The 14,133-nt window shown below is 33.4% G+C and overlaps 1 protein-coding gene across 1 annotated transcript; it reads left to right on the top strand.

The window, feature by feature from the left end:
• Positions 1 to 1,781: 1,781 nt before the first annotated feature.
• Positions 1,782 to 13,493, top strand: LOC110105269 (stress-associated endoplasmic reticulum protein 2-like). Its single transcript, XM_020834698.2, has 3 exons — positions 1,782 to 1,940; positions 13,014 to 13,170; positions 13,272 to 13,493. Exons 1-3 carry the CDS (start codon positions 1,938 to 1,940, stop codon positions 13,316 to 13,318), a joined length of 207 nt encoding a protein of 68 aa, XP_020690357.1. The 5' UTR covers positions 1,782 to 1,937; the 3' UTR covers positions 13,319 to 13,493.
• The last annotated feature ends 640 nt before the right edge of the window (positions 13,494 to 14,133 follow it).

Below are 14,133 nucleotides of genomic sequence, written 5' to 3'. Positions count from 1 at the left end.
ACAATCATAATGGGCCATGTCAGCAATACCAAGTGCGGTACCGAGCAGCAATACCGAGCGGGGTACCGAGCCACGGTACCTACGTGACTCATTTTGGTTGGTCTCCGAATGGAGTTCGACATATGCATAGAATAATTTTTTCAATAATACACCCAATTGATTAACACAATCTTACTCCACTAAAAACTGACATTGCCTTGATGTAAATATTTCATCTAGTTAATGAAATAGGCCATGCTCTAAAAAAAAAAGTCGTCAGCTCAGTAGGTGAAGTTGGCTTTCGTCTTTGACTTGCATAATTATACTTAGTGGATAATCATCATCATTAGCTTATGGCACATGCTTTCCAAATTTCTTAATATGATATAATTGTATAATTAATACTTAACACTTAATTAACAATTTGAAAGCATATAATGAAAAGTTAGGATCACTTTACTTTTCCAACACCTGTATGTGATAAAAAAATCATATGATAAATATAATATGTACATGATTATAGAAATAAAATAATAATACAAAATTTCTAATTCTAAGAAATAAAAAAATAGAAAATGAATATTATTAAATAACCAAATTTTAAAAATGATTTTTTATAAGTTTAAAATAAAATTTCATAATTCTAATCAAATTTATTGAATTAGAAAAACTCCTACACCAAGTTATACTAATAAAACATGGAGTCTTAGAGGAAATTGTATTACATAAAGTATTACAAGAGAGAATGGAGGTTTAAGAGTTTACGCGGGAGGACGATTTATTGTTAAGAGTGTAATTTTTATATGGGTTCCAGTTGCTAGTGGGTCGAGTCTGAGTTCTGATATTTGACTCTTTTAGTAAATGAGCCGTGTTCGGACTTCGGATTGATCGGATAAGGGTCGGGTTCGGGTCTGTTTGGAGTTGGACCCAAATTCAACTTGTTGACCCGTTTTTATACCCCTAACTATTGCCCAAAACTTTTTAAAAAAATGCAAATATATATGATCCCAAAACACAAATTCACCATAAGACAATAAATTAAATTTAATGTTAAATAGATTATCAAAAACTCCTAAAAAAAGTTTAAAATATATAGAAAATTATTTCCTCAAAGCTATAAATTCAAATAATGTATTATAAAATTTATCTTACCATTTAAAATACAAAAAAAAAAAAGTTCAAAACAAATACACAATGCAATTTAAATTTCGTTTGGGATAATTTTCAGGTGTTTTTCGCCAATTTTTAAGAAATTTTTTGTACTAAAAAAATTACCTCAAAGTAAAAAAGATGTTCCCAAATGAAACTTTAATTTATTTGTTTAGAACTTTAGTTGTTAATCAAGAAGTTTTGAATTCAAAGTTTAAGCATAAGATGTATGTGAGTTTAACTTAGATTTTATTTGATATAGCTTTCTCATTATTTTTTAAAATAATTTTTTTTAAGTACAAATATCTTAATTTTTATATTAAAAAAATATTTTAAAAAATAATAAAAAAACCGTCTAGATATATATATATATATATATATATATATATATATAATGAAATGTTGATATTTTCTCTAGGCCGCAGGCGGACGATTCATAATTGCGTCCCATCAAGATGTAGCGACGCGTCAAAAATAGGCCCCACAATTCCTGTAGCCATCGTGGTATGGCGGTCACGTTAGGTTATTCCTAGCTGCGTACTACCACTGTTCACCTGGCCCAAATAAAAAAAACCGGCCCGGCTGCAGTCACACAAGAGGCCACACACACGCGGCCAAGAAGGATTCCAAAATAAAAAATGAAAAACTCGAGGCTTCCGCATAAAAACCGATGAACAATCCGTGGCTATAAAAGGCAAAGCTATGTTTCCATCGGAAGCACGGAGATCTGCAACTCTCGCTGTGTACGCCTGGGTTTTAGCTCGTCTCTCTCTTAAATTTCCTTCAATTAGGTCTCCGGCTACGTCAAAATGGTATGCGTTTCTTTCTCTCTATCTTTTAGATCAGATCTCTGTTGTTTAGGATTCGGGATTTTATTAGTCGGACACCAATCGTTTTGCTGGGATCTAATTGATGCGTGTTTCTTTATCGGATTGGGTACTGAATCAATGGTGATCGTGGATTGATTGTTTACTTTTGATGATTTTGCTTGTTTATTGAATTTGGTCAGCTAGAACTGAAAGTCGTAATGGATAGGGTGTTGATTTTGCTGGATCTGGTGATTGATGCAGTAGGGTTTCGTTCATCTGATCATTATGTTAATCGGGAGAGAATATCTAATGGGTAATCTTGGAGATGCATGGTCTGGTCCTTGTTTATGACGAGATCTGAGTTTTTTTTTCCTGACGCCTAGGAATTTCGTTATTGATTATTGAGATGCAAAACTTCGATTGGAAATTTTATTTGTGTTTTCAATTATGTATTTCTTTTAGTGTAAATAGGAGATTAAGATGTAATGCTAAATTGAATTAGTTTATATATTTATTTTGTTACATCTATTCGATATCTAATTTAAGCTGTGTTAGTTTTGTTAGGATATCTGAATTTGATTCAAATGTTTATAAACCAAAGCTGTGAACATGTTTTTGTGTGGTAGAAGGTTCACAAGATTAATAAATCGGATATAGATCATAAATTGAATTTTCATGTTTTTTGAGAGAAGGTGTAATTTGTTGTATGCCTGCATATCAATTAGTACATATGCAAGTAGTTGCGTGGCTCTTTATCAATATTGTCTTAGTAAGTTAAGATTGTCTGTTTGAGGGATTAATCTAGATGTTCTTATCCCTCTGTTCTTAATTCAGGATTTTTTATATTTTTGTTCATGCTTGGGTTGCAAATGCAAATGTGCACCAGGGGAATGGATTCTGGGAATTTCAAGTTGAATCTATAATGTGGGGACCCTATATTAGTGGAGTAAGCAACCATTTTCAATCTCTAGGCATCTATCGCAACATTGGCACCATTGAACTTAATCACAGCCTAGGCATCCTAGAACTGAATGCTCATAAGTTTGCTATGTCAATGACCACCTTAAGAGATACATTTTTATAGTCAAACGTGTTATTCTGTCTTTATGCCTTTCACATTGCAGTATTGCACATTACAAAATTCAGAAATTTCCAATGCTATAAAATTTTAACAATCTTCTGCATCTTTTGGATTGTCCATTGGAATGTTTGATTCATTTGATACGTAAAAGGTTTAAAAAATTTTAGTAGAGTTTTAGATGCAATTATTTTGTAGGTGGAGATTAACTTTGGGTATGCAGATCTTATTGATCCCTACAATTGGAGATTTAGTATGCTGCAATTAGGCCATGTACAATAAATTAAAAAGTTCAATTTGAGTGTTGGGATGTACAATATCATTGATATCTAAATTGAGTGTGATTGAAATAAGCATTTTAAGATGCATGTATAGTTAAACTATGAAGCATTAATTTATGAATGATTTTATTAAAAGAATAATTGGAGTGACATCTATTGAAGATGAGGTAATTGAAAATAGATTAAGTAGTTTGGACATCTATATTAATGGGTGAAAATTATATATGTTAGATGTGTAGATAAAATTAATGTTGGAGGATTTGGAAGAAGAAGTGGTGGACTTAAGGTAATATTGATATAAGTAATCAAAATTTATTTGTAAATGATTGGTTTAACACCTTCGGCATGACTTAATAAGAGTGAGTGAAAATTGATGATTCATAAAGCCAGTCCCAAATATTTGGGAGAAGGTTAACATGATGATGATAAAAATAAATTATAGGAGCTTAGGCGTTATGTTCCCCACGTTGATTAGTGATTGGATGGCAAATATCATGACTGGAAGATATTGACCATCTAATATGGGGGAAACAAAATGGAAGGGATCTAGAGCCTTGTTTGTGGGGTCGACTAAATCAATTTATGAGGCTAATCAACACCCTTGGGTGCCACCAACTATTCTTCAGCCATCCATTCATAATTGATCCACTTCTCTCTTTATCTTCTTTTTGTTCTTGTTAGGTGTTGGAAAATTTGTGATGGTATAATAAGAGTTTTTTTTTTTTACTTGGCATTGTATAAAGATCCAGACACATATAGATGATAAACGTTTGCAAAAGACATAAGTTTTTAAATAAACAATCTAGGTAGAAAAAATTCATGGGGCCTGCCCCAGTTGAAATAATCCACTATGCAAATAAAGTTTATGGAAGTTTTCTCTTATAAATTAAAGAATCCAAGGATTACAAATTATGAATTACCAACTCAGTCTCTTGTGAATGTATTGAAAAGTATTGTGAAATGGTGATGGGCGTTGACGAAGATCAATAGATTGTTGGGAGTAAGTAGATGTCAGAGTCGTTAACGAACGGTGGCGGGCAGGACATGCTCGTCGAGTGTTGGATGTCTCAGCCAGGGAACCAAAATCTTGCGATGAAAGTCAAGCATTAGTGGTCGAGCTTCAGTGATCAAGTGATGGTGTTTTGTGATTATCAACATCAATCTTTGGGCAGAGCTCTATAATTCATATCTTTAAGCTCTCTTTAATTTTAGATGTCTTTATGTGAAAAGTGTGAGTCTAATTATAATATTTGGGAGCATTGTTTAAAATTGCGCAATATAAGGCTTGCCTTTGCGCAATTCTACTAAAAAATTCCTTGAGACCTATGCCTCGAACCTTTTTATGAGGCTTGCGCCTCAACTTGGTTAAGCCCCGCCTTGAGAAGCGCCTCGACTGACTGGCTTAAGACTATACGCCTCACCTTACGTATTTTTTTTATTAAAAATTACCTAAATCCTAAATTAAAGCCCCAAATAAATTATGCCTTAATGCACCCCCGAGCCACAACAACTTCCTCTCGACTACCTCGACCTCTAGCCTACCGCCTTCGCCATAGCCACCACTTCCTGACCATCGTCAGGGATTACTTGAAAGATACACGCCACCACCATATCCTCTAAAAATTTAAAAGTATTACTCTCATCATTATATTGATGACAAATATTTATGAAAGACGAAGATGATTGAAAGTAATGATGAAGAAGCAGATTGACAGGCTTGGACTCCATAGGATGAGACAAGGGAGAGACTAATTTATTATTATGATGGCTTCAATAAAAAACCCCTCACTGATGTCCGTGCAGATTATTTCTGAGTTGTTGACAACTATTTTTGCTTTATTTAAGAACTAATTGTGGATGAGTAAGTGATAAAGAAGGAATTTGGAGTTAAATTTGATGTTAAATCACGCTTTTATGCAATTCTTTTATTTTATGTTGTTTTATTCTTGAATTTTAACTTTATTTCACTCAATTTATCCGTTGCCATTTTACATCATATGCAAAAAAATTTTCTATGTATGTCAATTTGTTTCTTCATAGTTCAATAAAAAGCTATTATGTCATTTTTTAGCATATTATTTTGGTATTATATAAACAAATCACTTTTAACATTTCTTTTCACTTTACGCAATTACTATATTTTGAAGCTTATGTCTCAAAATGCCTTGAGGTTTACGCCTCGCTTAACGGACGAAAATCACCTCAATACTTGCACAACTTTAAACATTGTTTGGGATTGTCATTTTGGTTATGTTAACCAAAATCTACAAACACTCCCTAAGATGATTTGTGCTAATTTTTTTTATTGTAGAATGTTTCTTAGCCGGTTAGATATCTAAGTGATATTAAAATTGAGTGATTTTGGGCTTATTGGATTCCTCTTATCTAGATGCTTGTTTTGAGTGAAAGAACACCTGATTTGGAGATGATTTGGTCTCACAAATAATTTCATGAAGTTTTCAACTATTCTTTTAATGCATGATTTATGCTAATTTGGATTTATATCACAACTCGTTTGTAGGTCTATGTCATTGAAGCATCCAAGTTCGTTTAAATTGGAGCTCATGTGATCTCTAATTTAATTTTGAAAGTTTTCAATTAAAAAAATGTCTCAAGGTTCTATTGGGGAAGTAAAATTACGTAGTGAACACAAACAAGAAAGAGAAAATGCAGCATAGTAGAAAGAACACTAAGATTTAATGTATAAAAATCCGAGACTGGGAAAAAACCACGGAGCTACACCACACTAAGAAATCCACTATGAAAGTTGGGAGAATTTTGTACATATCTCTTTATCTCTCAACTAAGATGCACGCACACAAACGCTAGACATGGCTAGCATTATTATATAAGACACGGGTACGACTTAGACAATACATTACAATTTTTAAATAATGTATAGAAATTAATATAGCATCATATTATAAATGAAAAAATAATAATAATATGATTAGCTTCAAAGGATTGTCTTTGGTATTCAATATCATTAGCATTGAATATTATTACTTTTAACTCTGTGCAAACGAATATGTTAACCTTAAACTTAGCTTCAATCCAAATATAAACCCATGATGAAGCCTAAACTTAGCTTCAATCCAAATATAAACTCATGATGAAGCCTACATTATTCCAACTTATTTAGATGCAAGAGGTTCTTGAAAAAATAATTATTTAGATGCAAGAGGCTCTTGAAAAAATAAAAAGATAATAAAAAATAGGAAAAGATTAATGTTTCAACATTAAAATATACATTTTTTGCTCAAACTAAAACTCAATACCTAATCTAACATTTTCCTTAGAGCACCAATTGACCTCTTTTTATCAATGTTGAAAATTGCGTATTCGGGTATTGAGGCTTTTTTCATTCATGAGGTGAGGCGTAAGCCTCAAGACGTTTTGAGACGTAAGCCTCAAAATCAAAAGATTGCGTAAACATAAAATGATAAATTTTTTATATACTAATGAGTGAATAATATAAAACATAAAAAAGCATAAGATATGAAGTGAAATCAAAATATCCCAATAATAAGACAACATGAAATATAATTAAACTCAAAATTCTATCTTTCCCAAATCTCAGTATTATTTTCATTAACATATAATTCTAATTTCTAAAAACAAATAGCAATGACATATCACATAAGAACTCATAAGCCATCAACACTGTCATCACTAAGGGGTTCTTCATTTGAATCATCATTATGATGAACTGCTCTCTCCCCTTCCTCCTCTCCTATAGAGTCCAATGTCGAGCATTTACTTCAAGATTTATGTAAGTTTTAATATATATAGCGTGAAGCGTAAGTCTCATGCCAATGAGGCGAGGCGGGCCTCAAGGCAGCCTCAACCAAGTTGAGGCGCAAGCCTCATACGAAAAACTCGAGGCATAAGCATCGAGGCGTTTTTTATTGGAATTGCGCAAAGGCGGGCCTCATATTGTGCAATTTTTAACCATGCTTTTTATATGCAAAACTTGCATACATAACAGAGAACTCTTATATATATAACATTTGAATTTTTATGTGAGGATAGGCTTAGTGGTATTTTACCTTGGAGATAGACTAAATTGCAATTAAATGAAAAATGTAAGCGGACACATGAATGCTCTTCTTTGTCTTGGATGAATTTGGGATCGCAAATAGAAGCAATGATGTTTATGGCGGTTAATTAAGTCAATAGTAAAGTTTAGATCTTAAATATGTACATAAATGAATTATAGGTATCATTTATGTAAATACCCCTAAAAATATCACCAAACAAACCAACTAACATCTACTAAGAACTTAACATCACATAGTATTATATCAACGAACCAAAAGGCGGCTCCACACAATATTGCATTCAAATCTAATCATACAAGTAATCAACAACAACAACATGAAGCCTTTATCCCACTACGTGGGGTCGGCTACATGAATCTTTTTTCTCCATTGTGTCCTATTAAAAATCAAATTCTCATTTAAATCTAATAAAAAAGATCATTTCTAATATTTTCTAATCATACAAGTAATCAAACGAAAAAAATCAATAAAAAAAGAATTCATACCATGATGAAACCTTCCTTAGCTGGGTAACATAATGGATAGGGTATTTTCACTTGGAGATAAACTAAATAGCAATTCAATGAAAATGCAAGTGGACGCATCATGCAAGTAGGAAAAACATTATTTACCTTCGAATAGTTGCTTATGGAAATAGACACGCCGGCAAACTATACTCCATTTGAATGTATCTACCCCACTCTCCCTCTACTTTCGACTGCGCAAACACAAGAAACGAAACCCTTCGATGTTCCTTTTTTTTTAACCCTTCGATGTTCTTTTTTTTTTAACCCTTCGATGTTCCTTAGATGCCTTCGGTGACTGCAAAAAATGGCAAAGATAAACAAGTTAATCCCTGTGCTGAAATGAAGAGAACGACTGAAGCCGGACGTACTGGGCTACAAATCAAGCAGTCGCCTTCTTGGTTGGCCTTGCTTTGTCAAAAAATGATGAAGAGTTGAAGAAAAAAACGTATGAAGATGACGGAGGAATGGGTATGTACCGTGGTTCAATCTTCGATCTCTCTGCTTGGCCGGCTTGCCTGGTCGCGTAAAGTAAGAAGACGAGGAATATGGATCGTCAAAAGTGAAACACTAAAGCATACGGACAAAAAGTGAAACCCTAAAGCATACAGACGCATGGATAATAGGATATATGCGATCAAACATGTTTTATTTGATTACGGGAATGTTAGAAAGTTAAAATTTTTCAATTTAATAAATTTTATTATAAAATAATATGACATGCATGTCAAACACGCGTATCCATTTTAATTAAAATATTATTTTAATCAGACATACATGTGTCTTGTTTGACACATGCACCAGTTGTGTCGGGCACGTGTCCGTGTCCGACACATTTCGGACACTAAATTCCCTCTTACGGAGGTGTGTCGATGCACCATAGTCTTTCAGTCTCACCTCATCTCTCTTCACTCTTACACAATTCTCATACAAAAACTAACAAAGAGATATACAATAAAGATAAGGGACACATCCTTCATGAAAAACAAGAGAAAACTCCTTAGCCCGCCTCGTAGAGCCATGGCACTAGGTTTGGAGCATCGTGGCGCTCCACTCTGTCTCCAATTTGCCTGACATCACACCGTACTGCTGGGGTTCGGAGCGTTTCAGTGCTTCACTCTGTCTCTTGCTTGAGCGTAGCGCCATAACGTCAAGGTTTTGAGCATCACAGCGTTGTACGGTTGTACAACTAGTGGTGTCAAAAATTGACATGACTCGAAAACCTGACACGAAAATTTCGGTTTCGGGTTATCCCGTATCCAAAATGGGTCCGTTTCGGGTCTTGATTTTCATCCTGTTTCAAATTCTGGGTCAGGTTCGGGTTGACCCGAAAACCTGACAAAGACTCGGTTTTGACTCAAAGAAGTGCACGAAGAGGAGAAAGTTACCTTCACAGCGAGTGAACTCCTGTTGTTGCTTCCAATCACGTTGTAACTTTCAATTCGATCGAAAGGGAATGCCGTGCAAGGAGTGAAGTCAAACAACAATGAAGGAGCTTCACAGCGAGCGAACTCCCGTCGTTGCTTTCAATCAAAATGTTGTAACTTCCAATCCGATCAGAAGGGAACACCATCCAAGGAGCGAAGTCAAACAACAATGAAGGAGCTAGCCAGCGAGCGAATTCCCGTCGTTGCTTCCGATCAAATGGTTGTAACTTCTGATCCGACTGGAAGGGAACATCGTATAAGGAGCAAAGTCGAACAACTACAAAGAGCGCACGAAACTGAGAAAGTTACCTTCACAATGACAATCATCAAACTCTGTCGTTGCTTATATAATTGTATTAAGTATTATTTAATTTATAGATAATGAATAATGTATTGTACTTATACATAAAGACTGTTCATCCAATATATAATTAATTTAAATATGCACTCAAAATTATAAGGAATAAAATTTTTAATAAGTTCGGTACTTTATCAAACCCATAATGCTCACAAGGCACATTATCAAAATTATAAGGAATGATTTTTTTTAAAAAAAAAATTCTATTTGAAATACTGGAATGTTTGGACAATAAAGAGAAAGTTGATGGTAACGATCAAAATATTTGAGAATTAAATAAGCTTCATTCTTATTATTAGAGCTTAACCTTGATGATTTTATACTATATCAGTTGAATATCATCTATTAATATTTATTTAAAGTGTTTGTTGTTTTAAATAATGGTAATTATAATGTTTAATGGATTATGTCGAGTATTAGACATTGAAGACATTCAATTGTTGTGAGAGATAATATATGCTTATGGAATTCTATTTAAACATTGGTTATCTACTATTTGTATTAGTATAAAATGAAGATTAAATGACATGAAATTTAATTAATTTTTTTGACAAAAAATATAAGTTAGATTCAACATAATTCAAAATGATGCGAAAATATATATTGAAATGATACAAAGATATACGATGGAAATGAGATTTTTCTTCAAAACACTTAAATGTAGACTTCCCCTTAGGGTTGTGAACTTATTAAATTATTGTCAATTTCAATTTCACCTTTCCTTAAGAGCAGAAATCATTAAAAAAAAAATTACTCCAAACTCTTCAAATTTGCTCAATCATTGATTATTGAGGCTTTAATGGATATCAAAAAATCAAAATTGAGTCCATGATGTCAAATAATGATCCTAGGGACCTGGAGAAGGCCATAATAGGCTTGTTAGTTCAAGACTAGTATAGTGTCCAACAACAATTGACACGTGTGCTAGGCATGTGTTTTATACTATTTTTCTTAAAAGTTAAAATACTTATCTATTTTTAAATAAAATATTAAAAAAATTTAATATCCATTAATAGCTAAAAATTGTTGAAATTTTTTTGAAAATTACAAAAAATTTATTGCTCCTTTCCTCCACTTATAAATATCCTATATAAGTAACAAAGCCCTACATGAGGTCCTGGTTGTGTACCCATGTCTTATTCGGACGCGCTTCGCCCACCCACACCCACCCATGGTGACTTCCGGGATTTTGTACCCACCTCTACCCACCCACTTTCCACTTTTTTTGAACACAGTCTGCCACGAAGTGATGGCCTTGAGGCTTGTTGTCATTTGCTATGATGGCAAACTTTCAAGTCGTATATCAAAATTTATCGTACTTGTAGTGTGGTTAAGTGCTGCACAATACATAGTGATGATTGCAATAGTATAAGTAAGATACATGGTGATTATTAATGTAAATCGATTTATTCCTCGATATTTAGTACCCACCCATACCATACCCACCCATACCCATTGGGTATGGGTGGGTACATGGGGGAGTGTGGGTATGGGTACCCAATGCAAGGCTCTGATAAGTAAAGAAAAACTCGCACCAAAGTTTGCAATTCTTGTGATGGAGCTTCAATCTTCTTCCAAATGAATATTGATAATTTTTTTTTAGACGAATTAGATCGGAGATGACCAAGGTTCTTTGAAAAAGGTGTTAAAAACTACCTCCATTTGGACATATAGTAGTCAAGTCAGAGATTTTTCAGCCCATTTTAAAGCATTATTTTTCCCTTCTAGACGAGTCTATTGTCCTCTAAAATTATAATTGCGTTTGAGACCAATTCAACAATACTTTTTCAGCATTATGATGCATGTATGACAAGGAGAGTTTCACCATAAACCATGGTAATTTGTATGGTATCTTGATTTTTTTTTATTTTTGCACCATATTTTTATTTGTTCTTGCTCAGTTCCTTCTATTCTTAGTCTGTTTTTTTTTTTAGAATGATCATATATATATATATATATATATATATATAGTTTCCAAAAAAATTTCGCAAAATTTTATCATTTTTTGGGGATTTTTATGCTTCTTTGGCTAAATCACGATGTTTCTCAATTTGAATTTTTGCTATCAAAGAAGTTATGAAAAATTTGAATTTTTTTTTTTTAAATATTGATAACATCTTTACCCACCTCGTCAAATTTTTGCATGTTAAAATGTTGTCATTTGGTGGGATAAAAAATTTAAGAACTATAGCTAAACAACTTGATACTTTTTATGATTGTTGACGATGAATTTCTTGTAAGTTGTAACTTGTGCATTTTTTTAAATTAGCTGAATTTTTTTGGTAGATGCTCCTCTTACTAGTTTCTTTAAAAAAATATTTAGAATTTTTATCATTTTAAATATTTTAGAAAATTTTTGAGTAAATGTTGTTTAGTTCATGCAGTGTCATTGCGGTAGATAAATTCATTAGAAAATCAAATGGTTAGTATTCTCATGGTACCTTTATCTGAGGTTGTCAATTAAGAACGCCCACGCCCTTTTTGAGATTATCTACGACAAGGCTTGTTCTTTTTCCCCGTTTTTTGGTTGCTATTGCAATGGACTTCTTTTCTTGCATCGTGGAAGAGAAAGTGAGAGTTGGGGATTTTCTTTCTATTGTTTTTCAATCATGTTATTTGCTGATGATCTATTGTTATTTGATAAGGCTGTGAGATCTATCTCGACCCCGCCCTGACCCTCTATTGGACCCCTGGTCTCGCCCACGCAAGCCAGCCTTTGGATTAGCATTTTGCAAACGATCGTGTTGGGTTCATGTTAGAAATCTTGACCCGTTTGTAAAATCGGTTGGGTTCGGGTTGACCTGTTAGACCCGAGTCAAGTCGCGCTCGACCCAAACCCGACCCGTCGACCCGTTTTGGCACCCCTAGACTCCCGCCCTCATAATCATGGTGTATGTGGCCTTTATTTACAAACATCAGGCTTTGTTGATAACTTTAGCACCTTGGGAATATTGAAGTGTGGAAGAGATTTATGATTATCAGACTATCCTATATATTATACTTATCTTTTAAATTACTACAATATTGAAAGGGGAAAAAACAAAAACAAGGTCAAATGGGGGATTTCATAAGCGATCAGCACTGCCTGTCATGAACGCCTTCCTTCCATCACATTAATCTGTGTCTGGTTCCAAAATCTCTATTTTGAAAGCGTGGATCTTGGTCTTACTAGAATATAATAAAAGTTCCATGTTGAGCTCACTCGATATAATAAAAGTTCCATGTTGAGCTCCTGTAGTAAGATTTAGAAGTAGATATAATCATATAAATTAGCTATTTCTGCAATTTACCCAACCACATTTTCTGAATTGATATTGTGTGCTTGAAACAAGATGATCTTCATGTTTAATAAAATTTCTTCTCCGCAGACCACTTCAAGGCGCCTCGCTGACAAAAAGATCGCTAAATTTCAGAAGAACATAACAAAGAGAGGATCTGTTCCTGAAACCACTGTAAAGAAAGGGAACGATTATCCCGTTGGTCCTATAGTTATTGGCTTCTTCGTTTTTGTGGTCATTGGATCATGTGGGTTGAACCTGACCTAACCTCTGTTCTCTATTTTTGTCTCTATTGCGTTTCATTATAAACAAGGAGGCTCACATGAAATTTCTACACTTGGTTTGCAGCTTTGTTTCAGATAATTAGGACGGCCACTAGTGGCGGGATGGCTTGAGGAGGGAACCGACTGATGGATGGGAGTAGCTATTGGTTGGAAAAAAAAATAGAGCAACTGTTCCAGAATATTCACAATTTGCAAGGTTTGAAAATTATATTACAGCATGAGGGAGTTTAGAATTTGACCTTTGTTAGGTGTAATCATGTTACAGTTGACAGTATGATCTGGATGAACAGTGTGTGTGTGTGTGTGTGTCCTATCTCTTCTTTAACTTCTTTTTTTTTTCTTTTGAACTGAATTTAAATCAAATTAAAATAAACTAAGAAGCTAATCATAATATAAGAATATGGATAACAAATTTATACATTTTGAATAGAGTTAGACGTAGGCTAAGTGATTCGCGAAGATAAAATGAAATCCTTTTGTACCGTAACTTATATTTTTGTCGAAGTCATAGTTCGGCGGTTGAGGATAGCTGCAGTACTGAGGTAGAAGTGTATAATGAATGAGACGAATGCCAACTGGAACTAAAATAATTGTTTTACCCTTAATTCGGAACCATAGATGAGTTTTGGTAGAAAGAGCTTAAATATATATTTTTTTAAAGAAAAAAAAAGTTTTTTTTTTCTTTCTGAGGGTTTCATTGGCATTATTGTTCTTAAATAAACTAAAGAGACGATAAAATAAATTTGGCAAATATTTTTAGAATTTTAAATATACTTATTTTAAAAATCTATAATTACATAAAAATAAGCATTGGATGATTATATGTTTTAAAATAAAATTTCAAATTTAATCAATTGTAGATGTTTCTAATTTTAAATGACAAAACCGACATAAAAGTGTGCTAAATAATTTGTTTGTTATAACTA

This window comes from Dendrobium catenatum, unplaced genomic scaffold, assembly GCF_001605985.2.
Source record: "Dendrobium catenatum unplaced genomic scaffold, ASM160598v2 fragScaff_scaffold_716, whole genome shotgun sequence".
Taxonomy (NCBI): Eukaryota; Viridiplantae; Streptophyta; class Magnoliopsida; order Asparagales; family Orchidaceae; genus Dendrobium; species Dendrobium catenatum.
Note: the sequence above shows the minus strand (reverse complement) of the source record. Positions and strands in the feature narration are given on the sequence as shown.

Excerpts from the sequence above, each read along its gene's own strand:
- LOC110105269 (XM_020834698.2), top strand. Across the intron at positions 13,171-13,271 it reads TTTTGTGGTCATTGGATCAT|CTTTGTTTCAGATAATTAGG; the intron begins GTGGGTTGAACC and ends CTTGGTTTGCAG.